Source organism: Salmo trutta, unplaced genomic scaffold, assembly GCF_901001165.1.
Source record: "Salmo trutta unplaced genomic scaffold, fSalTru1.1, whole genome shotgun sequence".
NCBI lineage: Eukaryota > Metazoa > Chordata > Actinopteri > Salmoniformes > Salmonidae > Salmo > Salmo trutta.
Window position 1 is genome coordinate 58,695 of NW_021822726.1, and position 26,438 is coordinate 85,132.

A 26,438-nucleotide genomic window follows, 5' to 3' on the forward strand; every position below is an offset into this window, starting at 1 on the left:
GTCTGTTTGGTTGCTTTGCTTGGCTGTCAGTGATGGACCATCTGTTAGACCAAACAATGGAGCTTGTTTAGTATAGACCAGGAATGCAGCCTGTTCTTCTGACTACCACTCCAACAATAGGCTGTGTCATAACTCTGTGCCAGACCCCTTCGCTACATTCCACAGCAAATGTGGGTAAATATGTCCTGATAGTCTAGCGTGTCTAGCAGGCAGAGAGTCTGCAAGCGTCTCAAATGGTACACTATTCCCTATGTAGTGCACTATTTCTGAACAGATCCCTGGTTTAAATGTGTGCACTACACATAGGGAATATGGTTCCATGCGGGACGCAGACATACAGCCTGTCTGTGAATAGAATCACATTACTTCTCACAGACAGATGGGAGAATGCTGCAAGGCTTTTACACAGAAACAAGGTTGTTATCACCAACATCCAGGCAGCAGGCAGTAGTGACTACGAGAGAGCAACAATGACTACAGGAGGGCAGCAGTGACTACAGGAGGGCAGCAGTGACTACAGGAGAGCAGCAGTGACTACAGGAGAGCAGCAGTGACTACAGGAGAGCAGCAGTGACTACAGGAGAGCAGCAGTGACTACAGGAGAGCAGCCATGACTACAGGAGAGCAGCAGTGACTACAGGAGAGCAGCAGTGATTACAGGAGGGCAGCAGTGACTACAGGAGAGCAGCAGTGACTACAGGAGAACAGCAGTGACTACAGGAGAGCAGCAGTGACTACAGGAGAGCAGCAGTGACTACAGGAGGGCAGCAGTGACTACAGGAGGGAGGAGTGACTACAGGAGAGCAGCAGTGACTACAGGAGAGCAGCAGTGACTACAGGAGAGCAGCAGTGACTACAGGAGAGCAGTAGTGACTACAGGAGGGCAGTAGTGACTACAGGAGAGCAGCAGTGACTACAGGAGAGCAGCAGTGACTACAGGAGGGCATCAGTGACTACAGGAGGGCAGCAGTGACTACAGGAGAGCAGCAGTGACTACAGGAGAGCAGTAGTGACTACAGGAGGGCAGTAGTGACTACAGGAGAGCAGCAGTGACTACAGGAGAGCAGCAGTGACTACAGGAGAGCAGCAGTGACTACAGGAGGGCAGCAGTGACTACAGGAAAGCAGCAGTGACTACAGGAGAGCAGCAATGACTACAGAAGTCAGGAGGTACATTGACTTGTTGCTGCATTTCAATGGCAGACAGACCAAAAACATACAGCTCCTATAGATGTGCGTTCCATGCTCAAAAACAGTGTTGACACTACTGAGACGCATAGACTTTATCACATTAGATTAGACCACTACTTCTATGAGCCGATCCCAGTAAAGCGATTCCTGATGGTAAACAGTTTTCCCTTCACAGACACGGCTCCTGTGCGCTCAGCCTGATCGGACCTTTCGCTCCCGAAATCTGTCGCAGACAGTAAAAAGCAATCCCATGCATAGGCTACTCAAACGATAGCCCATCATCAATTGGTACTCCGTGTGTTTTTTTTCTTACTGGGAAAATAATCCCACATTATAAATATTGAATATGAATTTAGCCTGGCTATTGATGAGAGAGCGCACAAAAGAAGCGCTGGTTAGTTGACGTGAATTCCAAGTAATAAAACGGACCTGAACAATGGAAGTAGCCTATATCTGTGAAAGATTAACAAACACTTATCCTAGTGTTCTTAGGCTATTAATGTAGCAGAATATCTAACAACTTTTGTAAAGAAGTCTATACATAATTGACTTGTCCACGCAGCGTAAATCGGAGTTTCATGCAGCATAGAAATATATTTTCTTAAAAGCGTTGTCATGACTACACGCTTTATGCTCCGAATCCATTCTTGTAGAGACTAATAAATACAAAACAAAAACGACACATTTTGTCCTAACTTATAATTGTTTCAATACACGTTGTGATATGTTTACAAACATCATATAATATCCGCTTATTCCATTATTCCACTCAATTTGTTGTGCTTTTCTCCTATATTGAATGCAACCATTGCATCCAAGCAAATGCGGGGTTTATTTTTTTTTTCGAGGAAAAGAATATAGCATTATAAAAGATTACTTACGATTTGAGAGGATTCTGAATGACAGTCGCCATTTTGCTGCGAAACTGTAACCCAATACTCTAAATCTCGGAGCTGTTTGGGACCCCATGAAGAAAACAACCAATAAGGTTCTAGGCGCCCTGCTCCTTAACCAATACAATAATAGCATGCAGAGATCAGGCGTGGTTTATGAGAAAACTGTCAAAAAAGCCTTTCATAAAGACGATGAGCTTTGATACAGTAGCGTACTAGAGTACAACTTTATATTCATCTGTGATGTTGCACACATACGCACATCATCACCGTTCACTAGTCAGTATAAATCCATTGCGTAGTGTGGGTATATAACCCGTCATATAAACAGATATTCCGAGGAGTGGCTGTATTTCCTAGCAGGGATAATAATAACATGGTCAGTTGTCCTACAGTGTTCCTTTGTGCCTGTCGCAAACCGACCATCTTTTATTTCCTCAACATATAACAGACTCTTCTTCCGTCAAAAACAAATAGAATGGTATTAGAAGAATGATATGAACATATGCAGTGGTACGGTAAAACAATGCAATAACACGAGGCAGATTTTTTGGGGGTTTGATTCATATTAATAGAAGCATTAATCAAACATCAAGGTTGGTTTTACACAATAAATTCATTACCAAAACAATGCTCTATCCATAACCTAAACCAATCACAACTTATTTATTATAACTACAGTCACCTCTTCCTCCTTCTGATACAATGTTAAAATGTTTCATTCATTTAGAACGATGATTAAAGTCACATTTCCTTAGAGGAAACGACAGTGATTGATAGCACAAGCAGCCAATGGTGAAGCCGCGAAGAGGGCCACTACCGTGAGCGAGAAGCCAATGAGGGTTAGGGGCGGGTGTTAAACGGGTCACGTGGGTGCAACGTTGTAGCAGGTAAAGTGAACTTTGTGTCAAAAAAGCTCCTACGTTCAATAATATATTTCATCAACATCGTGTCCTCTAATTACTACACGAATAACCCCGTTTCATTTTAAAATATGATAATGATTCATCATTCAAATTGTCTACGTACCACGTGTCTGTATTTTTTAGGGGCTTTTGTTAGCAAGCGAAATGGCTAGCCGAATTAGCTAACTTGCTAGCTAGCTACAAAGTACACAGCACAGAGAAGCGAGTGACATACTTTGTGTTGATGTTTACTGTTCGTTATTTGTGTCCATAGCAATAGCAGGGATGAAGAAAGGGAATTGGCGTGACAGGGACCGAAGGCGACTCGGTTACCGCTCTGACTGGCAAAGGGACAGCGCAAGGCACAGAACACAGGAACAAAGGTAGGATGGTGACAATGTCTCACGACCACAGGTTGGTTGGCCCAAATTATGTGTAAACTACTTTACTTACAGTTCGTTTACTTGATCTATCAAACGCTGAGGGCGTTCTTGGGCCATTCATCTTAATTCAGTGTATGTTATATGATCTGAATGACACGTATTCCTAAACTCTGTTATAATCCTGCCAGTGTGTTGTTTTACCTGTGTAATGGGGGCATTGGGCTCCTGAGTGGTGCAGAGGTCTAAGGCACTGCATCTCTGTGCTAGAGGCGTCACTACAGACCCTGGTTCGATTCCAGGCTGTATCACAGCGGTCTAAGGCACTGCATCTCTGTGCTAGAGGCGTCACTACAGACCCTGGTTCGATTCCAGGCTGTATCACAGCGGTCTAAGGCACTGCATCTCTGCGTCGTCCGCGTTAGGGGAGGGTTTGGCCGTCATTGTAAATAATAATTTGTTGTTAACTGACTTGCCTAGTTAAATAAAGGTAAAATAAAAATCTCCTCTCTGATCAACAGGTATGGCAGCAGTGAAGCAGGCCCCTCCTACAGAGACAGGACCCCAGAGAGTAGGCCTGTTTCTAATGGTGCAGCCTCCTCCTCCTCCAGCTCTGCTGCTCCAGGTCAGTTACACTCAGAAACACCTCTCTACATGGCTGTAGAATGGCTACTTATAAATCAGTGCAGTCCTAAGTGTGTCACTGTACACACCCCACTGCACGTACAAGGACAATACAGACTCCGTGTCTTTACCGTCCACGTGTACCTTGTCCTGTCCTTCCATCTCCAGAGCTGCCAGGGTTCTACTTTGACGCTGAGAAGAACCGTTACTTCCGGCTGCTGCCGGGCCACAACAACTGTAACCCTCTGACCAGAGGGCTGCTGCAGGAGAGAGAGCAGGAGAAACACAGGGCCAGGATGACCACTGAGGACGAGAGGCCCAGGAAGGTACTACCACAGACGGGGAACTTTTGATGGTGGATCAGGGGCATTTGGTACCCTATTGAATTTTTTTCAAATGTTTTGTCATTTGTATTTTGTAGTGGATAGATGACGTCTCTCCTTCCCAAATTGAAAACGACAGCAGCTCTGAAGGGCTTTTCTAATGTGTTTTGTTTCTCCCTCCAGAAAGCACCAAGAGCAGGCCTGAATTCAGCTCTGCTGCTGCAGAAAAGACACCTGGGTCTGCTGCCTGGGAACTCTTACAGTAGGTACGGTATCAAAAGGACACACACACATGTACGTACGTTATTGTGTCCCTTATGATTGTGTGTGTGCCCAGGCTGATCCATGAGGTGAAGGTGAGTGGGATGAGACGTCACAGACTGGAGGTTCAGAGCTCTGACACCAGCAGTCCCAACACAGACAACTTTAGACTCATAGTGGTGAGTTACGCACACACACACACACACTTTCTCTCTCTCTCGTGCGCTCTCTATTTACTTTTAAGAAAAACGTTGGCAATGATAGCCTAGTGTAAACTTCCTCCTAATTGTCCTCTTCTTTTCTCTCTTCCTCCTCCTCTCTCTCCTCCCCCCCTCATTTCCTCCTCCCCTCATTTCCTCTTCCTCCTACTCCCCTCTCTCCTCCTCCCCTCTCTCTCTCCCTCTTCCCCACACTTCCTCCCTGCTCCTCCTCTCTCAGGGTGACTCTGCATGTGAGCGAGTGTTCACGGTTAACGACGTTTCTCACGGAGGCTGCAAGTACGGCATCATGAACTTCAGAGGCTGCAGCAGGGGCTCCCTGTCTGTTGAGATGTGTGACAACCTCTACTTTACAAACAGAAAGGTGACATAGAGGGATGGAGGGATGAAGGGAAGGGTTAGGAGCTGGGGAGAGAGGACTGGGAATGAAGGCTAGTTTTGGAGTTGGGCATTAGAATCATGCTGGATGGTAGGAATATCTACCCAGGCAACTTGAACACCTATATGCTAACCTTTGTTGTCCCTGTTTTCTACCTGTTCTGTACTTGTGTTTTTTATATATATATATATATATATATATATCATATATATCATATATATATATATATCATATATATATATATCATATATATATGATATATATATATGATATATATCACACACACACACACACACACACAGTATCTCACAAAAGTGAGTACACCCCTCACATTTTTGTAAATATTTGAGTATATCTTTTCATGTGACAACACTGAAGAAATGACACTTTGCTACAATGTAAAGTAGTGAGTGTACAGCTTGTATAACAGTGTAAATTTGCTGTCCCCTCAACACAACACACAGCCATTAATGTCTAAACCGCTGGCAACAAAAGTGAGTACACCCCTAAGTGAAAATATCCAAATTGGGCCCAAAGTGTCAATATTTTGTGGCCACCATCATTTTCCAGCACTGCCTTAACCCTCTTGGGCATGGAGTTCACCAGAGCTTCACAGGTTGCCACTGGAGTCCTCTTCCACTCCTCCATGACGACATCACGGAGCTGGTGGATGTTAGACCTTGCACTCCTCCACCTTCCGTTTGAGGATGCCCCACAGATGCTCAATAGGGTTTAGGTCTGGAGACACGCTTGGCCAGTCCATCACCTTTACCCTCAGCTTCTTTAGCAAGGCAGTGGTCGTCTTGGAGGTGTGTTTGGGGTCGTTATCATGTTGGAATACTGCCCTGCGGCCCAGTCTCCGAAGGGAGGGGATCATGCTCTGCTTCAGTATGTCACAGTACATGTTGGCGTTCATGGTTCCCTCAATGAACTGTAGCTCCCCAGTGCCGGCAGCACTCATGCAGCCCCAGACCATGACACTCCCACCACCATGCTTGACTGTAGGCAAGACACACTTGTCTTTGTACTCCTCACCTGGTTGCTGCCACACACGCTTGACACCATCTGAACCAAATAAGTTTATCTTGGTCTCATCAGACCACAGGACATGGTTCCAGTAATCCATGTCCTTCGTCTGCTTGTCTTCAGCAAACTGTTTGCGGGCTTTCTTGTGCATCATCTTTAGAAGAGGCTTCCTTCTGGGACGACAGCCATGCAGACCAATTTGATGCAGTGTGCGGCGTATGGTCTGAGCACTGACAGGCTGACCCCCCCACCCCTTCAACCTCTGCAGCAATGCTGGCAGCACTCGTACGTCTACTTCCCAAAGACAACCTCTGGATATGACGCTGAGCACGTGCACTCAACCTCTTTGGTCGACCATGGCGAGGCCTGTTCTGAGTGGAACCTGTCCTGTTAAACCGCTGTATGGTCTTGGCCACCGTGCTGCAGCTCAGTTTCAGGGTCTTGGCAATCTTCTTATAGCCCAGGCCATCTTTATGTAGAGCAACAATCCTTTATTTCAGATCCTCAGAGAGTTCTTTGCCATGAGATGCCATGTTGAACTTCCAGTGATCAGTCAGTATGAGGGAGTGTGAGAGCGATGACACTAAATTTAACACACCTGCTCCCCATTCACACCTGAGACCTTGTAACACTAACGAGTCACATGACACCAGGGGAGGGAAAATGGCTAATTGGGCCCAATTTGGATATTTTCACTTAGGGGTGTACTCACTTTTGTTGCCAGCGGTTTAGACATTAATGGCTGTGTGTTGTGTTATTTTGAGGGGACAGCAAATTTACACTGTTATACAAGCTGTACTCTCACTACTTTACATTGTAGCAAAGTGTCATTTCTTCAGTGTTGTCACATGAAAAGATATACTCAAATATTTACAAAAAATGTGAGGGGTGTACTCACTTTTGTGAGATACTGTATATATGTATACATGTTGTCTGTTCCACCTGTTCAGTACCTGTGTTATATACATGTTGTCTGGTCCACCTGTTCAGTACCTGTGTTATATACATGTTGTCTGGTCCACCTGTTCAGTACCTGTGTTATATACCTGTTGTCTGTTCCACCTGTTCAGTACCTGTGTTATATACATGTTGTCTGGTCCACCTGTTCAGTACCTGTGTTATATACATGTTGTCTGGTCCACCTGTTCAGTACCTGTGTTATATACCTGTTGTCTGTTCCACCTGTTCAGTACCTGTGTTATATACATGTAGTCTGGTCCACCTGTTCAGTACCTGTGTTATATACATGTTGTCTGGTCCACCTGTTCAGTACCTGTGTTATATACATGTTGTCTGGTCCACCTGTTCAGTACCTGTGTTATATACATGTTGTCTGTTCCACCTGTTCAGTACCTGTGTTATATACATGTAGTCTGGTCCACCTGTTCAGTACCTGTGTTATATACATGTTGTCTGGTCCACCTGTTCAGTACCTGTGTTCTATACATGTTGTCTGTTCCACCTGTTCAGTACCTGTGTTATATACATGTTGTCTGGTCCACCTGTTCAGTACCTGTGTTATATACATGTTGTCTGGTCCACCTGTTCAGTACCTGTGTTATATACATGTTGTCTGTGTTTCAGGTTAACTCTATCTGCTGGGCCTCAGTCACCCACCCTGACTCACACGTCCTGTATCCTTCTCACACAGAAGACTGGTATGCTACTCAATGTGGTTTATGACCCTGCATTCTTAGCTTAGTTGCCAACAACCCGGATGCATCCGGTTTGACCAGGATCCAGCTAAATGAACCTTCCTCCTCTGCTGAAAGCTGTTAGGCCTGCTACGTTAGGTTAATGACCCTGTCTAGTCACTCTAGTTTGTCCGAGGGGGTCAAAGGTCCCCTCGGCATGTTCATATTCCGACCGTTGTCAGTACCTGTACTTAGAGAGGTGTTGGGTTAGTGTTTTCTTGACTCCATTGTTCAGCCTGTGTCTGGTGGGCATGGCAGAGACTCCTGGCTGTGTCAGTTTACTACCAGCCTCGCTCTTCAGCAACTCCAACCCAGGTAACCCTTTCCGTGTGCAGGTAACCCTTTCCGTGTGCAGGTAACCCTTTCCGTGTGCAGGTAACCCTTTCCGTGTGCAGGTAACCCTTTCCGTGTGCAGGTAACCCTTTCCGTGTGCAGGTAACCCTTTCCGTGTGCAGGTAACCCTTTCCGTGCGCAGGTAACCCTTTCCGTGCGCAGGTAACCCTTTCCGTGCGCAGGTAACCCTTTCCGTGCGCAGGTAACCCTTTCCGTGCGCAGGTAACCCTTTCCGTGCGCAGGTAACCCTTTCCGTGCGCAGGTAACCCTTTCCGTGCGCAGGTAACCCTTTCCGTGCGCAGGTAACCCTTTCCGTGTGCAGGTAACCCTTTCCGTGCGCAGGTAACCCTTTCCGTGTGCAGGTAACCCTTTCCGTGCGCAGGTAACCCTTTCCGTGTGCAGGTAACCCTTTCCGTGTGCTTCTCTCAGAACATACTTTTATTTTCATGACATTTTACTGTAGACTGTAATGTCCATATATTTCATGCTGAGCACATTTGTTATTTCTCTCTCCTCTCTCTCTCCCATTCTCTCTCCTCTCTCTCCTCCTCCTCTCTGTCCTTCTCTCTCCTGCTCCTCTCTCCTCCTCCTCTCCCTCCTCTCTCTCATTCCTCCTCCTCCTTCTCTCTCCTCCTCCTCTCCTCTCTCTCCTCCTTCTCTCTCCTCCTCCTCTCCTCTCTCTCCTCCCTCTCCTCCTCCTCCTCCTCTCCCTCCTCCTCCTCCTCCTCCTCTCTCCTCCTCCTCCTCTCCAGACCAGCCAGGGATGCTGTGTAGTTTTAAGATTTCTACAGCCTGGTCCTGTGCCTGGTGTCTCAACCCTCAGGCTGACAAAACATTTAGCACTGGTTAGTTGGATGCCTCCCATCATCATCACCAATTGATTAGCATTTTACACTCTACAATGTTAGTGATACTGTAGCAAGCAACACCTTCCAGTTCACCATTTTATACAATGTTCCTACATGAAACATCTCACTGAAACTTGCCTGTTCATTAATAATAATTATAGATCATTTAATGACAATAACATTCTGTTGTTCTTTCTGTTCCTTTTCTACACATATATAGAACACTAGTTGCAGGTTAGATTCTGGTAGCCAGCATGTCTTTTCTCTTAACACTGCCCCGGTGGCCATTTTGAAAAGCACCATTTGAGTGACCGTTTCCCTGTCTGTCTCCTGTGGCCGTTTCCCTGTCTGTCTCCTGTGGCCGTTTCCCTGTCTGTCTCCTGTGGTATTTGTGTTCGTCTGTTTCCAGGTCTGTCTCGCAGGGTGATAGTGACGGACGCGGTGACAGGCAGGAGACAGACGTATGGCATCAGCAGTGACGTGCTGGCACAGCAGTTTGCCCTCAGGGTGAGTTAGTGGTGCCGTGGCTCATTCACTTAGACTCACTGTCACAAAAAGTGGAACCAACACTACTGAGAAGCTGCTATTTCTGAAGTGTGTCTGTGTGTGATTGAGAAGCGTCCCTCCATCTGTTCATCTCTAACTTCTTTATTAACAGCCCTTTCCCCCTCCCTCATCTCTCCCTCATTCCCCCCTCCCTCCCCTCTCTCTCCATCCAGGCTCCGGTCCTGTTTAATGGCTGTAGGTCAGGAGAGATCTTCAGTATCGACCTGCGTCAGAGAGGCAGACGGGACCACAGCTGGAAGGCCTGCAGGTTCTACCAGGACTCTGCTATCACCTCCGTACGAATATTACAGGATGAGAACTACCTACTGGCTGCTGACATGATTGGAGAGGTGGGACAGGTCTCTCACACACACACACACGTGGTAAAGTTAGCCTTCTCCAACTCTGTTTTACCTGTGTGTTATGTGTCACTGCAGATCAAGCTGTGGGATGTACGAGTAACAAAACCAGTGCAGAAGTACGAGGGTCACCATAACCAACACGCCTACTTACCCCTCCACGTCAACGAAGCTGAGGGACTGCTGACGGCTGGTAGGTTACAGGGCCTTACCGCTGACGGCTGGTAGGTTACAGGGCCTGACGGCTGGTAGGTTACAGGGCCTTACCGCTGACGGCTGGTAGATTACAGGGCCCGACGGCTGGTAGGTTACAGGGCCTGACGGCTGGTAGGTTACAGGGCCTTACCGCTGACGGCTGGTAGGTTACAGGGCCCGACGGCTGGTAGGTTACAGGGCCTTACCGCTGACGGCTGGTAGGTTACAGGGCCTTACCACTGACGGCTGGTAGGTTACAGGGCCTTACCGCTGACGGCTGGTAGGTTACAGGGCCTTACCACTGACGGCTGGTAGGTTACAGGGCCCGACGGCTGGTAGGTTACAGGGCCCGACGGCTGGTAGGTTACAGGGCCCGACGGCTGGTAGGTTACAGGGCCCGACGGCTGGTAGGTTACAGGGCCCGACGGCTGGTAGGTTATAGGGCCCGACGGCTGGTAGGTTACAGGGCCCGACGGCTGGTAGATTACAGGGCCCGACGGCTGGTAGGTTACAGGGCCCGACGGCTGGTAGGTTACAGGGCCCGACGGCTGGTAGGTTACAGGGCCTGACTTCTCTTCAAGAGTGATGCAAATTTAGGTTACTACTTTTTGATTACTTCAACTTAGTAATTACTCCAAGGAAAGGAATGCACTAACTTTAAGTCTCTCTGGATACTTGTAGACAAAGATACTCAACTTGTACTCCACTGACTCGGATGACAGATGATTGGTTAAAATAAATGTATAATAAGATGACAGTAGGAGCTGTATTGGTAGATTTCAGTGCAGCCTTTGATGTTATTGACCATAAATTGTTATTGAAGAAACTCACTTGCTATGGCTTTACATCACCTGCCATCACATGGTTGGAGAGTTATTTATTTAATGGAAGCTTTTCTAACATCAGATATGTACAGTGCGGTGTCCCTCAGGGCAATTACCTTGGACCATTACTCTTCTCTATTTTAACAAATGATTTGCCACTGGTACATAGTCATTGTACAAAAGGTACAATGACTATGTATTCAGATGATTCCACACTTTACATGTCAGCACCCAAAGCCAGTTAGCTCAATGAAATTCTAAATAAGGAGTTACAGTCCGTATCAGAATGGGTGATTTCATAATAAACTGGTCTTAAATACATCTACAACTAAAATCATTGTATTTGTTTCAAAACAGAGCAGTACATCTTGCCCTTCACTTTACATACAGAACTAACATCAACAACATGCAAGCCAGTCTTTCCTGGTTTGAGGGTTGATGAGAGGTGCTTCTACACCTGCATTACCTGCTGTTTGGGGGTTTTAGGCTGGGTTTCTGTACAGCACTTTGAGACATCAGCTGATGTAAGAAGGGCTATATAAATACATTTGATTTGACTAACTGCTTCTCTCAAGAGTTTTTATGAGAAATATTACTGTGATGATGAATTCCCAGAGTGCCTGTCAGCTCAGACCACCCATACATACCCAACAAGACATGCCACCAGGGGTCTCTTCACAGTCTCCAAGTACAAAACCAATTCACGGCAACGCACAATATTGTAAAGAGCCATGATCGCATGGAACTCCTATCTCCAATTACTCAAGCAAACAGCAAAATTACCTTTTAAAAAACGGATAAAACAACATCTCATGGAACAGCAGCGACTGTCAGACACACGTTATTTTTTTGTTGGATTTTAAATGTGTGTGACTGTCTTTGTCTATCAGTGTTTTGTTACGTGTCTTTTTTATATATTTATTTGTGGACCCCAGGAAGATTAGCTGATGCTTCTGCAAGAGCTAATGAGGATCCAAATAAACGTTTTAAGAAAAAAAAGTGTCTGCTAAATTACTGAAATGTACATGTCAAATGAAATGAGAAAAGAATGACAAGTATCTTGCCCTTTTCATTTGTCTTCTCCAGTGGGTCAGGACTGCTACACACGTCTGTGGTCTCTGGGGGACGGCCAGCTCCTGAGGACCATCCCATCTCCCCACCCTGCTGGGAAGGACATGATCCCCAGTGTGGTCTTCTCCTCCCAGCTAGGAGGCAGCAGAGGCCTGCCTGGTCTCCTCATGGCTGTCAGGCACGATCTGTACTACTTCCCTTATAACAGTGACTACCAGGAGTGAGGAGGGGTAGTAGCGGAGGCAGCCTGCTAGGGGGGAGGGCCTGACTGAGGCAGCCTGCTAGGGGGGAGGGCCTGACTGAGGCAGCCTGCTAGGGGGGAGGGCCTGACTGAGGCAGCCTGCTAGGGGGGAGGGCCTGACTGAGGCAGCCTGCTAGGGGGGAGGGCCTGACTGAGGCAGCCTGCTAGGGGGGAGGGCCTGACTGAGGCAGCCTGCTAGGGGGGAGGGCCTGACTGAGGCAGCCTGCTAGGGGGGAGGGCCTGACTGAGGCAGCCTGCTAGGGGGGAGGGCCTGACTGAGGCAGCCTGCTAGGGGGGAGGGCCTGACTGAGGCAGCCTGCTAGGGGGGAGGGCCTGACAACCTTGGTTAAAAGGGGTAGTAGTCAGTGGCTCACTACTCGTCTTTTCCTGTTGACCACCGATCTGGAAGAGAAGAAGGACAAAGAACCTCACACACGAAGGAGACTCTTACTGCCTAAAGTTATCAGCCTGGAGCTTCAAGACTTCGAAGTGGAGAGCTGGGTCTGACCGTAGAGCTGCGTCTGACCGTAGAGCTGCGAAGTGGAGAGCTGGGTCTGACCGTAGAGCTGCGAAGTGGAGAGCTGGGTCTGACCGTAGAGCTGCGAAGTGGAGAGCTGGGTCTGACCGTAGAGCTGCGAAGTGGAGAGCTGGGTCTGACCGTAGAGCTGCGAAGTGGAGAGCTGGGTCTGACCGTAGAGCTGCGAAGTGAAGAGTTGGGTCTGACCGTAGAGCTGCGAAGTGGAGAGCTGGGTCTGACCGTAGACCTGCAGATGGACTGCTGGAACATGGATCCAGGACTCTTGTCTGTCTACTATATTTGCCTACCAGTGAACCCTGAATTATGTCCACAGAAACTGCAATTCATCAACTGGCCAGTGAGTTTATTATTGAAGTTGTGTTTTTTGTCTTTATGATAATAATAACTGTAATTATTCATCTGAAACATATTTCAATAATGATGTAAAGTTTATATGATTAAAAACAATGTATTTTATCCATGGTTATTGAATGGGTGTCTTGGAAAAATAGCATTGTCAACAAGACCTCCACATAACCAATCAGCTTTTTTTTTTATGATAACACACACTTTGAGGTTCAGCGTGTTCTATAACCACACCCTGAGGTTGTCAAGTTTATTACGTAAGCACACATGGTACATTAAAACACACAAATGGTACTGATCTTCAGTCTATCTTAATAAGCAGTGTTCTATATGAGATGAATCATGATACCTGTTCCAACGTTCTAGAACATTACAGCTGTTCTAGTATGTGTACAAGCTGATTCCATGATGCCATGGTTACATGATTCCATGGCTACATGATTCCATGGCTACTCTGCACCTACCCCATACTTTTCAGCCTGGGACCTAAATCTGTTTTGCCGTCAAAACAGCACAAACAGATCTGGGATCAGGCTAGATAATTTCAGCTAATCTTATTAAGCACAGCTAGCTACCACAGTCTCAGGTGGTGTAATGGTTTATATGTGATACTATGAAGTGAATGTTTCAGGGTCCAGCCCCAAAAAGTGTTGATATCCTTTCATACTAGCTATTCTACACTCTTGTTAGTCATTCACTATTTCAAAGCAACTCCTATCATATGGCTCTATGGTTCCCACTCAGCAATCTATTCTACAGTCAGTCTGTCACTCAATAGCCCCGTTTATACCTGGTTTTAACTTGCGTCCTTTGTCCTGATCTTGTCTACATTCTGATTGTGCCCACATTTTCAGACTGGTGTAGACAATCAAAAAATACCTTGTGATCAGATCATCTTGCCCACCCCTGGAGGTAGTCAGACACCCATTGTGTAGACAGATCTGGACAGAGACACCATTTAAATCTTCATTCTGCCCTTTAAAATCATTGACAGGGTGGCACAATTGACTGATTACATCAATATGTGTCTTACAATATATAAATATTATTTTTGAAAGAATAGCTGTGAAATAATTTTCATAAAGGAAGGGACCAGGAAATTTGGTCACATTGGATGGATAACAAGACATTTCTGGAAATGTGGGCAAAATCAGAATGTAGTCAAGATCAGGACCCATGTTAGCACCAGGTAGAAATGGGGCTTGAGATAGTATACAATACTATTTAAAAACAAAAAGAGGCCATGTTATACAAAACAAATCACTTTTCCCCCACTATAGTAAACTTCCCATATGATTATACAGTACCCGTTAAAAGGTTGGACACCTACTCATTCCAGGGTTTTTCATTATTTTTACTGTTTTCTACATTGTAGAATAATAGAAGACATATGTAGTAACCAAAAAAAAGTGTTAAATCAAAAATATATTTGACATTCTTCATTCACCCTTTACCTTGACAGCTTTGCACTCTACTCTCTTGGCATTCTCTCAACCAGCTTCACCTGGAATGCTTGATTTGTTGAACACTTTTTTGGTTACTACATGATTCCATAGGTGTCATTTCATAGTTTGTCTTCACTATTATTCTACAATGTAGAAAATAGTAAAAAAATTAAGAAAAACCCTTGAATGAGTAGGTGTGTCCAAACCTTTGACTGGTACTGTATATAAAATAAATACAGTCGATTAGGAATTAATGCTATTCTATTATCGTCTGTCCGCGCCGTTTAAAAGTACATATACAACCACCCAGCGTCCAAGATTATTATACAGGTTGGTAGTTATTTAGGCTAATCATCTTAAAACGTGGAATGAGCTTCTTCTTTAAGCCAAGGAACCTATCTCTCCCTCTCGTCAAAGGATAAAGTGACGTCCCAAGGCTTTAGGACGGATGACATCACAACGAACAGCAAGAACTCCCTGACCTGAGCCACAGAGAGACGGGAGTTCCAGTTCCACAGGTGGAACCTGGGTCGTGTTCATTAGGACACACCGTAGCAAAAACAAAAAAATCGACTTTCTTATTGGACAAGTACAGATAGTCCCTCCCTGTTTTGGAACATTTTCTTCCATTTCGAGCCTAATGAACACAACCCTCGACTGTCTCTCTGATTGCGTCCCATATGGCGCCCTAGTCCATATATAGTGCCCTACTTTTGAATAGGGTGCCAATGTGTTCCCTCTCTCCTACTAGAGGTCCCCAGGTTTCTGGTGGCAGGTGTTGCAGACACGCACTGGGTGGTCCCAACCCCTAGAGGGCACCGCTCTACGTTCAGGGGAGCAGTCGTCACACACGCCCTGGCCGCAGGCCCTGCAGTGGTGGATGGAGAGACGCGGAGCGGAGAAGTCTCTCTGACACTCACAGCAGCACCGGATATCCTGGTCTGGAACCCAGTAGGCTGGACGAGCTGCATCCTTCATCAGACCTGGAGAGGGAGAGGAGAGGACACGCAGTTATACACAGACAGACACGCACACACTTTAGTTTTGGAGGACATGGCTATGTCAAAGTGACCCATCACAGTTTTCCCTCTTAAGCCTCTATTAAAGCTACAATATGACATTTTTTGGGCGACCTGACCAAATTCACATAGAAACGAGAGTTATAGATCCGTCATTCTCATTGAAAGCAAGTCTAAGAAGCTGCAGATCTGTTCTATGTGCTCTATTTCTATGCTTCCCGGTATTAAGTTCAGGTTTTTTTTGCGTCTTTTACTTTTGTAAACCAGCTGAAAATATAATATTTTTAGATGGTACAATGACTGCTTGTTTTGTCACATACACTGAACTCAGGCAAACCACTAGAATTTAAGCACCCAGGAAAAGGCGGAGTGATTTCTGCATATTGCACCTTTAAGCCTTATAGGTCTTATTGACCTTACAGTTAATTACGTACACCGTCCTGTTCACGAAAATGATTTGCTCCTACAGACAAGGAGTCACGTGACCGCGGACTGCTGTACAGGGAGTCACGTGACCGCGCCCTGCTATACAGGGAGTCACGTGACCGCGGCCTGCTATACAGTGAGTCACGTGACCTGCTATACAGTGAGTCGCGTGACCGCGGCCTGCTATACAGTGAGTCACGTGATCGCGGCCTGCTATACAGGGAGTCACGTGACCTGCTATACAGTGAGTCACGTGACCGCGGCCTGCTATACAGTGAGTCACGTGATCGCGGCCTGCTATACAGGGAGTCACGTGACCTGCTATACAGTGAGTCACGTGACCGCGGACTGCTATACAGTGAGTCACGTGACCGCGCCCTGCTATACAGGGAGTCACGTGACCGCGCCCTGCTATACAGTGAGTCACGTGACCGCGGCCTGCTATACAGTGAGTCACGTGATCGCGGCCTGCTATACAGTGAGTCACGTGATCGCGGCCTGCTATACAGTGAGTCACGTGACCGCGCCCTGCTATACAGGGAGTCACGTGACCTGCTATACAGTGAGTCACGTGACCGCGGCCTGCTATACAGTGAGTCACGTGATCGCGGCCTGCTATACAGGGAGTCACGTGACCTGCTATACAGTGAGTCACGTGACCGCGGACTGCTATACAGGGAGTCACGTGACCTGCTATACAGTGAGTCACGTGACCGCGGCCTGCTATACAGTGAGTCACGTGATCGCGGCCTGCTATACAGTGAGTCACGTGACCTGCTATACAGTGAGTCACGTGACCGCGGACTGCTATACAGTGAGTCACGTGACCGCGCCCTGCTATACAGGGAGTCACGTGACCGCGCCCTGCTATACAGTGAGTCACGTGACCGCGGCCTGCTATACAGTGAGTCACGTGATCGCGGCCTGCTATACAGTGAGTCACGTGATCGCGGCCTGCTATACAGTGAGTCACGTGACCGCGCCCTGCTATACAGGGAGTCACGTGACCTGCTATACAGGGAGTCACGTGACCGCGGCCTGCTATACAGGGAGTCACGTGACCTGCTATACAGGGAGTCACGTGACCGCGGCCTGCTATACAGGGAGTCACGTGACCGCGGCCTGCTATACAGGGAGTCACGTGACCGCGACCTGCTATACAGTGAGTCACGTGACCGCGCCCTGCTATACAGGGAGTCACGCGGCCTGCTATACAGGGAGTCACGTGACCGCGGCCTGCTATACAGGGAGTCACGTGACTGCGGCCTGCTATACAGTGAGTCACGTGACCAGTATTCAGAACACTTTTTCCACATTTTGTTAAGTTACAGCCTTACTCTAAAATGGATCAAATTATTTTTTCCCCTCATCAATCAACAGACAATGACAAAGCAAAAACAGGTTTTTAGATTTTTTTTGTTGCAAATACCTTATTTACATAAGAATTCAGCCCCTTTGCTATGAGACTCGAAATTAAGCTATCGATCATCCTTAAGATGTTTCTACAACTTGATTGGAGTCCACCTGGGGTAAATTCAATTGATTGGACATGACATGGAAAGGCACACACCTGTCTATATAAGGTCCCACAGCATATCAGAGCAAAAACCAAGCTATGAGGTCGAAGGAATTGTCCATAGAGCTCCGAGACAGGATTGTGTCGAGGCACAGATCTGGGGAAGAGTACCAAAACATTTCTGCAGCATTGAAGGTCGCCAAGAACACAGTGGTCTCCATCAATCTTAAATGGAAGATGTTTGGAACCAGACTCTTCCTAGAGCTGGCCACCTTTGCCAAACTGAGCGATCAGGGGAGAAGGGCCTTGGTCAGGGGGGTGACCAAGAAACCGATGGTCACTCTGACAGAGCTCCAGTGTCTCTGTGGAGATGGGAGAACCTTCTCTGCAGATCCCACCAATCAGCCTTTATGCTAGAGTAGGCAGACGGAAGCCACTCCTCAGTAAAAGGCACATGACTGTCCGCTTGGAATTTGTCAAAAGGCACCTAAAGACTCTCAGACCATAAGAAACAAGATTCTCTGATATGATGAAACCAAGATTGAACTGAATGCCAAGCGTCACATCTGGAGGAAACCTGGCACCATCCCTACGGTGAAGAATGGTGGTGGAAGCATCATGCTGTGGAGTTGTTTTTCAGCGGCAGGGAATGAGAGACTAGTCAGGTTCGAGGGAAAGATGAACAGAGCAAAGTACAATGAGATCCTTGATGAAAACCTGCTCCAGAACTCTCAGGACCTCAGACTGGGGTGAAGGTTCACCTACCAACAGGACTACGACCATAAGCACACAGCCAAGGCAATGCTGGAGTGGCTTTGAAACAAGTCTCTGAATGTCCTTGAGTGGCCCAGCCAAAGCCCGGACTTGAACCCGATCGAACATCTCTGGAGAGACCTGAAAATAGCTGTGCAGCGACGCTCCCCATCCAACCTGACAGAGCTTGAGAGGATCTGCAGAGAAGAATGGGAGAAACTCCCCAAATACAGGTGTGTCAAGCTTCTAGCATCATACCCAAGAAGACTCTTGGCTGTAATCGCTGCCAAAGGTGCTTCAAAAAAGTACTGAGTAAAGTGTCTGAATACTTATGTAAATGTATATTTTTTTAAAACCTGTTTTGTCTTTGTCATCATTTGGTATTGTGTGTAGAATGATGAGGGGAAAAAACTATTTAATCAATTTTAGAATAAGGCTGTAACGTAACAAAATGTTGAAAAAGTCAAGGGGTCTGAAAACTTTCCGAATGCACTGTATGTAGCAGTGACCACAGAGTAGTCTAGACTATAGTACTCACCCAGAGGGATGTATGTAGCAGTTACCACAGAGTAGTCTAGACTACAGTACTCACCCAGAGGGATGTATGTAGCAGTTACCACAGAGTAGTCTAGACTACAGTACTCACCCAGAGGGATGTATGTAGCAGTGACCACAGAGTAGTCTAGACTACAGTACTCACCCAGAGGGATGTATGTAGCGGTGACCACAGCTCCCAGTGTATTCTGAACAGCCTCTCCTACTCTCCTACTGAGTGTCCCTCCTTCCTCCTCCTCCAACGCTGCATCCAGCAGCTCTACAACACACACACAGAAGGAAGGAAGGAAGGAAGGAAGGAAGGAAGGAAGGAAGGAAGGAAGGAGAAAAAAATATTATTCATAAGATATGTAAACCAGAAAATAAGAGTAGGGGGAAAAAAGTAAAAGGGAAAAACATTGAGGCAAGCAACACTGAAGCATGCATGAGAGCACCAGCTGTTCCAGAGGACTGTGTGATCACGCTCTCCGTAGCCGACGTAAGACCTTTAAACAGGTCAACATTCACAAGGCCACGGGGCCAGATGGATTACCAGGACGTGTACTCCGAGCATGTGCTGACCAACTAGCAAGTGTCTCCACTGACGTTTTAAACCTGTCCCTGACCGAGTCTGTAATACCAACATGTTACCTCGACTAACCGGTGCCTCCGCACATTGACTCTGTACCGGTAACCCCTGTATATAGCCTCGTTACTGTTATTATTTGACATTTTTATTTGTATTTATTTATAGTTTACTTCAATTTATTTAGTAAATACTTTCTTAACACTTGTTTTTTCTTAAAACTGCATTGTTGGTTAAGGCTTTGTCAGTAAGCATTTCACTGTAAGGTCAACCTACACCTGTTGTATTCAGAGGATGTGACAAATAAAATAAAATTTTATTTGATTACACGATTTACCGCCTAATTTTGATGTTCATGTGAGATCCAGGTTTATCTAAGAGTATTCTTTAAAGATCTATTGGGACATCATAGGATAACAGTAGAGACATCATGTTTAATATACAACATGTCCATACCTTCTGAGATGCCCCGGTTCTGGAAGCAGGCATCACAGACCCGTACGGGTGCGAGCCCCCAGCCCCTCTCTGGAACAGGACGGTTCTTGGTGGAGCAGCCGTCACAGAAGCCCTCTCCACAGGCACGGCAGTGATGCTTAGTATCGTTGTCCTGGAACACCTCACTGCACTTAGAACATTTCTGTTACAGAGACACAGAGAGCACAGGAGAGAAATTATATCACAGGAGAGAAATTATATCACAGGAGAGAAATTATAGAACAGGAGAGAAATTATATCACAGGCTCAAAACACAAGCACACATAGGAGAAATGGACAGTCTTTACACAGCCATAGGAGAAATGGACAGTCTTTACACAGTCATAAGAGCAATGGACAGTCTTTACACAGTCATAAGAGAAACGGACAGTCTTTACAGTCATAGGAGAAATGGACAGTCTTTACACAGTCATAGGAGAAACGGACAGTCTTTACACAGTCATAGGAGAAACGGACAGTCTTTACACAGTCATAGGAGAAATGGACAGTCTTTACACAGTCATAGGAGAAATGGACAGTCTTTACACAGTCATAAGAGAAATGGACAGTCTTTACACAGTCATAAGAGAAACGGACAGTCTTTACACAGTCATAAGAGAAATGGACAGTCTTTACACAGTCATAAGAGAAATGGACAGTCTTTACACAGTCATAAGAGAAATGGACAGTCTTTACACAGTCATAGGAGAAATGGACAGTCTTTACACAGTCATAAGAGAAATGGACAGTCTTTACACAGTCATAAGAGAAATGGACAGTCTTTACACAGTCATAAGAGAAATGGACAGTCTTTACACAGTCATAGGAGAAATGGACAGTCTTTACACAGTCATAGGAGAAATGGACAGTCTTTACACAGTCATAAGAGAAACGGACAGTCTTTACACAGTCATAAGAGAAACGGACAGTCTTTACACAGTCATAAGAGAAACGGACAGTCTTTACACAGTCATAGGAGAAACGGACAGTCTTTACACAGTCATAGGAGAAACGGACAGTCTTTACACAGTCATAAGAGAAATGGACAGTCTTTACACAGTCATAAGAGAAATGGACAGTCTTTACACAGTCATAGGAGAAATGGACAGTCTTTACAGTCATAAACAATAATCTATGACAACATGAACATGTCTAAACATGTTCACTGCACAGCTGAGGCATAATAACTCAATTTAGGGAATCACTGACTAGGAATGGATCCACGCTGTGTCTATATCAGTATGTCCAGATGGCTGTGAGGACCACCACGTACCAGGATGAGGGAGTTGGGTTTCCAGTAGGCCGGGGCGATCTGGTCGGTGAGCCAGGAAGTGACAGCTTTGGCAGGTTTCACACTGAGCTCTGACACACTCTGGGAGATGTAGTTCACACCGTCCAACAGTCTCTGAGCTGCATTGTTGTTGTCCTTCAGAAAACCATCCGACTGGAGGCGAGAAGGAGGGAGGGAGAGAAGAGGGAGGGGGGAGAGAGAAGAGGGCAAGAGCGAGAGAGAGAAGGGGGAGAGGGAGGGAGAGAGGGAGGGATAGAAGGGGGAGAGGGAGGGAGAGAGGGAGGAGGGGAAGGGAGGATGAGAGAAGAGAAGAGAGAGGAGAGGAAGAGAGAGGAGAGAGAAGGGGGAGAGAGTGAGGGAGGGAGAGAGCGAGGGGGGATGGAGATGAGAGACATTGTTAATGGCAGGGTGAAGGGTGACTCTTTGGGTAGATTTACATATTGCTCTGCACTAGGAAACAGTGCAGTCCACTATGACATTACAGATATGGAGCAAGAAACAAATCAATGCCTTTATGGTCATGCCCTCTCGCCCTTATACAAGTGGACCAGAACCTAAACTCTACCCCATCCCGCCCTCATACAAGTGGACCAGAACCTAAACTCTACCCCATCCCGCCCTCATACAAGTGGACCAGAACCTAAACTCTACCCCATCCCGCCCTCATACAAGTGGACCAGAACCTAAACTCTACCCCGTCTCACCCTTATACAAGTGGACCAGAACCTAAACTCTACCCCGTCTCACCCTCATACAAGTGGACCAGAACCTAAACTCTACCCCGTCTCGCCCTCATACAAGTGGACCAGAACCTAAACTCTACCCCGTCTCGCCCTCATACAAGTGGACCAGAACCTAAACTCTACCCCGTCTCCCCTTATACAAGGACCAGAACCTAAACTCTACCCCGTCTCCCCTTATACAAGGACCAGAACCTAAACTCTACCCCGTCTCACCCTCATACAAGTGGACCAGAACCTAAACTCTACCCCGTCTCCCCTCATACAAGGACCAGAACCTAAACTCTACCCCGTCCTGCCTTCATACAAGGACCAGAACCTAAACTCTACCCCGTCTCCCCTCATACAAGTGGACCAGAACCTAAACTCTACCCCGTCTCCCCTCATACAAGGACCAGAACCTAAACTCTACCCCGTCCTGCCTTCATACAAGGACCAGAACCTAAACTCTACCCCGTCTCCCCTCATACAAGTGGACCAGAACCTAAACTCTACCCCGTCTCCCCTCATACAAGTGGACCAGAACCTAAACTCTACCCCGTCTCCCCTCATACAAGTGGACCAGAACCTAAACTCTACCCCGTCTCCCCTCATACAAGGACCAGAACCTAAACTCTACCCCGTCTCCCCTCATACAAGTGGACCAGAACCTAAACTCTACCCCGTCTCCCCTCATACAAGTGGACCAGAACCTAAACTCTACCCCGTCTCCCCTCATACAAGGACCAGAACCTAAACTCTACCCCGTCTCCCCTCATACAAGTGGACCAGAACCTAAACTCTACCCCGTCCTGCCCTCATACAAGTGGACCAGAACCTAAACTCTACCCCGTCTCGCCCTCATACAAGTGGACCAGAACCTTGGGAATAAAAGGCAACATTAAATAGCATGGAAATTGAAAACTTGATTTACAGTTATTTTTTTACCAAATTTAAAAGACGACAAAAATTGCATTAATTTAGACAGTAATTCCTGTATTGATAAATTCATCAAACTGGTTAAAACATGTAAATCTGAAAAAGAAAGCACTTCCAAAGAAAAAATGGTTTGACAAAGAATGTTCAACTGCAAGACCCTGTAAATCAGCAGACAGGTCTCATATACCAACACCATACACTCTAACACCCTGTAAATCATATACCAACACCATACACTCTAACACCCTGTAAATCATATACCAACACCATACACTCTAACACCCTGTAAATCATATACCAACACCATACACTCTAACACCCTGTAAATCATATACCAACACCATACACTCTAACACCCTGTAAATCATATACCAACACCATACACTCTAACACCCTGTAAATCATATACCAACACCATACACTCTAACACCCTGTAAATCATATACCAACACCATACACTCTAACACCCTGTAAATCAGCAGACAGGACTCATATACCAACACCATACACTCTAACACCCTGTAAATCAGCAGACAGGACTCATATACCAACACCATACACTCTAACACCCTGTAAATCAGCAGACAGGTGTCATATACCAACAGACCCTAAGCCAATATAAGAACTTATTACGAAGGAAGAAATCCCTCTATATGACCTATGAGCTTGACAACATAGAGGAAATCAATACAAATTCATTTTAGGAATTACAGAGGAAATTAGATACCGCTGTTAAAATGAAAATAATATCTGGAAAGACAAAGAACAACTCCACCTAAACATCAGAAATATAATAATTAAAATAATTACACTAAACAAAAATATAAAACGCAACATGCAACAATTTCTATGATTTTACTGAGTTACAGTTCATGTAATGAAATCAGTCAATTGAAATAAATTGATTAGGCCCTAATCTATGGATTTCACATGACTGGGAATACAGACATGTATTTGTTGGTCACAGATACCGTTAAAAAAAGGTAGGGGCGTGGATCAGAAAACCAGTCAGTATCTGGTGTGACCACCATTTGTCTCATGCAGAGCGACACAACTGCTCCGAGTTGATCAGGCTGTTGAATGTGGCCTGTGGAATGTTGTCCCACTGCTCTTCAATGGCTGTGCGAAGTTGCTGGATATTCGGCGGGAACTGGAACACGCTGTTGTACAGGTCGATCCAGAGCATCCCAAACATGCTCAATGGGTGACATGTCTGGTGAGTCTGCAGGTCAGACATTGCAGACATTTTCAGCTTCCAGGTATTGTGTATAGATCCTTGCGACATGGGGCCGTGCATTATCATGCTGAAACATGAGGTGATGGAGAAGGATGAATGGCACGACAATGGACCTCAGGATCTCGTCACAGTATCTCTAATCGCCATCGATAAAATGCAAAATGTGTTCATTGTCCGTAGCTTATGCCTGCCCGTACCATAACCCCAACGTCACCATGAGGCACTCTGTTCACAACGTTGACGTCAGCAAACCGCTCGCCCACACGACACCATACACACTGTCTGCCATCTGCCCGGTACAGTTGAAACCAGGATTCATCCATGAAGAGCACACTTCTCCAGCGTGCCAGAGGCCATCGAAGGTGAGCATTTGCTCACTAAAGTTGGTTACGACGCTGAACTGCAGTCAGGTCAAGACCCTGGTGAGGACGACAAGGAGTCAGATGAACTTCTCTGAGACGGTTTCTGACAGTTTGTGCAGAAATTCTTCGGTTGTGCAAAACCCACAGTTTCATCAGCTGTCCAAGTGGCTGGTCTCAGACAATCCTGCAGGGGAAGAAGCCGGATGTGGAGGTCCTGGGCTGGCTTGGTTACACGTGGTCTGTGGTTGTGATGCCGGTGGGACGTACTGCCAAATTCTCTAAAACAAAGTTTGTGGCGGCTTATGGTAGAGAAATTAATATTCAATTTTCTGGCAACAGCTCTGGTAGACATTCCTGCAGTCAGAATGCCAATTGCACGATCCCTCAAAACTTGAGACATCTGTGGCATTGTGTTGTGTGACAAAACTGCACATTTTAGAGTGGCCTTTTATTGTCCCCAGCACAAGGTGCACCTGTGTAATGGCCATGCTGTTTAATCAGCTTCTTGTTATGTCACACCAACAAATGTGTGCACAAAATTTGAGAGAAATACGCTTTTTTGTACATTATAGAACATTTCTGGGATCTTTTATTTCAGCTCATGAAACATGGAACCAAAGCTTTATGTTGCGTTTATACTGTTTGTTTAGTGTAGAAAGACCCACAAATGAGAATTTAAACTATTTGACACTGTCATAATTCCAATTCTTCTTGATGGCATCAACATTTGTGGGATAAAAAAAAAATCTATGGAATCCAGAATATTATCGTCACAAGGCTTTCTTATACAAACACCCGAACCCAGAGAGACTCTTTACAGCAACTGGCCTAAAAACACCAGCGAGAGAGCAAGACTAGCAGTAGGAGTGACGGGGAGGTCAGTCAGTATGTATGGCTTCTTGTGGTACATTCTAATCAATTTACTAAAACAAATGCTTCATTTCAGCCAAACTGAAACAACCAGAGACTCCTCTGGAATGTGTGGGACTTCCTCTAAAGAAGAGAACTGCGTAGAGCTTCTACAACAGGGCTAGAATGAAGTGAGAACAAGGGCCCATCGCCTCTCAGAGTAGGAGAGAGGCCCATCGCCTCTCAGAGTAGGAGAGAGGCCCATCGCCTCTCAGAGTGGGAGAGATGCCCATCGCCTCTCAGAGTGGGAGAGATGCCCATCGCCTCTCAGAGTGGGAGAGATGCCCATCGCCTCTCAGAGTGGGAGAGATGCCCATCGCCTCTCAGAGTGGGAGAGATGCCCATCGCCTCTCAGAGTGGGAGAGATGCCCATCGCCTCTCAGAGTGGGAGAGAGGCCCATCGCCTCTCAGAGTGGGAGAGAGGCCCATCGCCTCTCAGAGTGGGAGAGAGGCCCATCGCCTCTCAGAGTGGGAGAGAGGCCCATCGCCTCTCAGAGTGGGAGAGAGGCCCATCGCCTCTCAGAGTGGGAGAGATGCCCATCGCCTCTCAGAGTGGGAGAGATGCCCATCGCCTCTCAGAGTGGGAGAGATGCCCATCGCCTCTCAGAGTGGGAGAGAGGCCCATCGCCTCTCAGAGTGGGAGAGAGGCCCATCGCCTCTCAGAGTGGGAGAGAGGCCCATCGCCTCTCAGAGTAGGAGAGAGGCCCATCGCCTCTCAGAGTGGGAGAGAGGCCCATCGCCTCTCAGAGTAGGAGAGAGGCCCATCGCCTCTCAGAGTAGGAGAGAGGCCCATCGCCTCTCAGAGTAGGAGAGAGGCCCATCGCCTCTCAGAGTGGGAGAGATGCCCATCGCCTCTCAGAGTGGGAGAGAGGCCCATCGCCTCTCAGAGTAGGAGAGATGCCCATCGCCTCTCAGAGTGGGAGAGATGCCCATCGCCTCTCAGAGTAGGAGAGATGCCCATCGCCTCTCAGAGTGGGAGAGCTGATGAAGGATCAGTTTTACCTGTTAGATGCAATGATTAAGATGACATGGACC

At 46.6% G+C, this 26,438-nt stretch overlaps 2 protein-coding genes and 1 pseudogene across 4 annotated transcripts in view; 1 reads left to right on the forward strand and 2 right to left on the reverse strand.

Annotated features, from left to right (window-relative positions):
* LOC115184029 (zinc finger protein DPF3) overlaps nucleotides 1–2,226 on the reverse strand; it is a gene marked incomplete in the record, with an annotated part of 43,263 nt that extends 41,037 nt beyond the window's left edge. The window contains 1 exon segment of the mRNA XM_029745028.1: nucleotides 2,072–2,226. Within this exon segment, the coding sequence (XP_029600888.1) occupies nucleotides 2,072–2,103 (32 nt within the window).
* On the forward strand, nucleotides 1,078–13,485 carry wdr21 (WD repeat domain 21). Of its 3 annotated transcripts, none has more exons than XM_029745026.1 (14): nucleotides 1,078–1,169; nucleotides 3,263–3,371; nucleotides 3,890–3,993; nucleotides 4,161–4,318; nucleotides 4,499–4,581; nucleotides 4,653–4,755; nucleotides 5,015–5,158; nucleotides 7,784–7,833; nucleotides 8,129–8,208; nucleotides 8,979–9,071; nucleotides 9,484–9,581; nucleotides 9,794–9,970; nucleotides 10,058–10,172; nucleotides 12,085–13,485. In XM_029745026.1, the coding sequence occupies exons 2-14, from the start codon at nucleotides 3,274–3,276 to the stop codon at nucleotides 12,291–12,293; spliced, it is 1,512 nt and encodes a 503-aa protein (XP_029600886.1). In that variant the 5' UTR covers nucleotides 1,078–1,169; nucleotides 3,263–3,273; the 3' UTR covers nucleotides 12,294–13,485. The 3 variants fall into 3 exon arrangements, with proteins under 3 accessions (XP_029600886.1, XP_029600885.1, XP_029600887.1); XM_029745025.1 differs by lacking the exon at nucleotides 1,078–1,169 and adding an exon at nucleotides 2,935–2,973; XM_029745027.1 differs by lacking the exons at nucleotides 1,078–1,169; nucleotides 3,263–3,371; nucleotides 3,890–3,993 and having other exon boundaries at nucleotides 4,309–4,318; nucleotides 4,499–4,577.
* Nucleotides 13,486–14,894: 1,409 nt separating this feature from the next.
* LOC115184031 (zinc finger FYVE domain-containing protein 1-like) overlaps nucleotides 14,895–26,438 on the reverse strand; it is a 21,351-nt pseudogene continuing 9,807 nt past the window's right edge.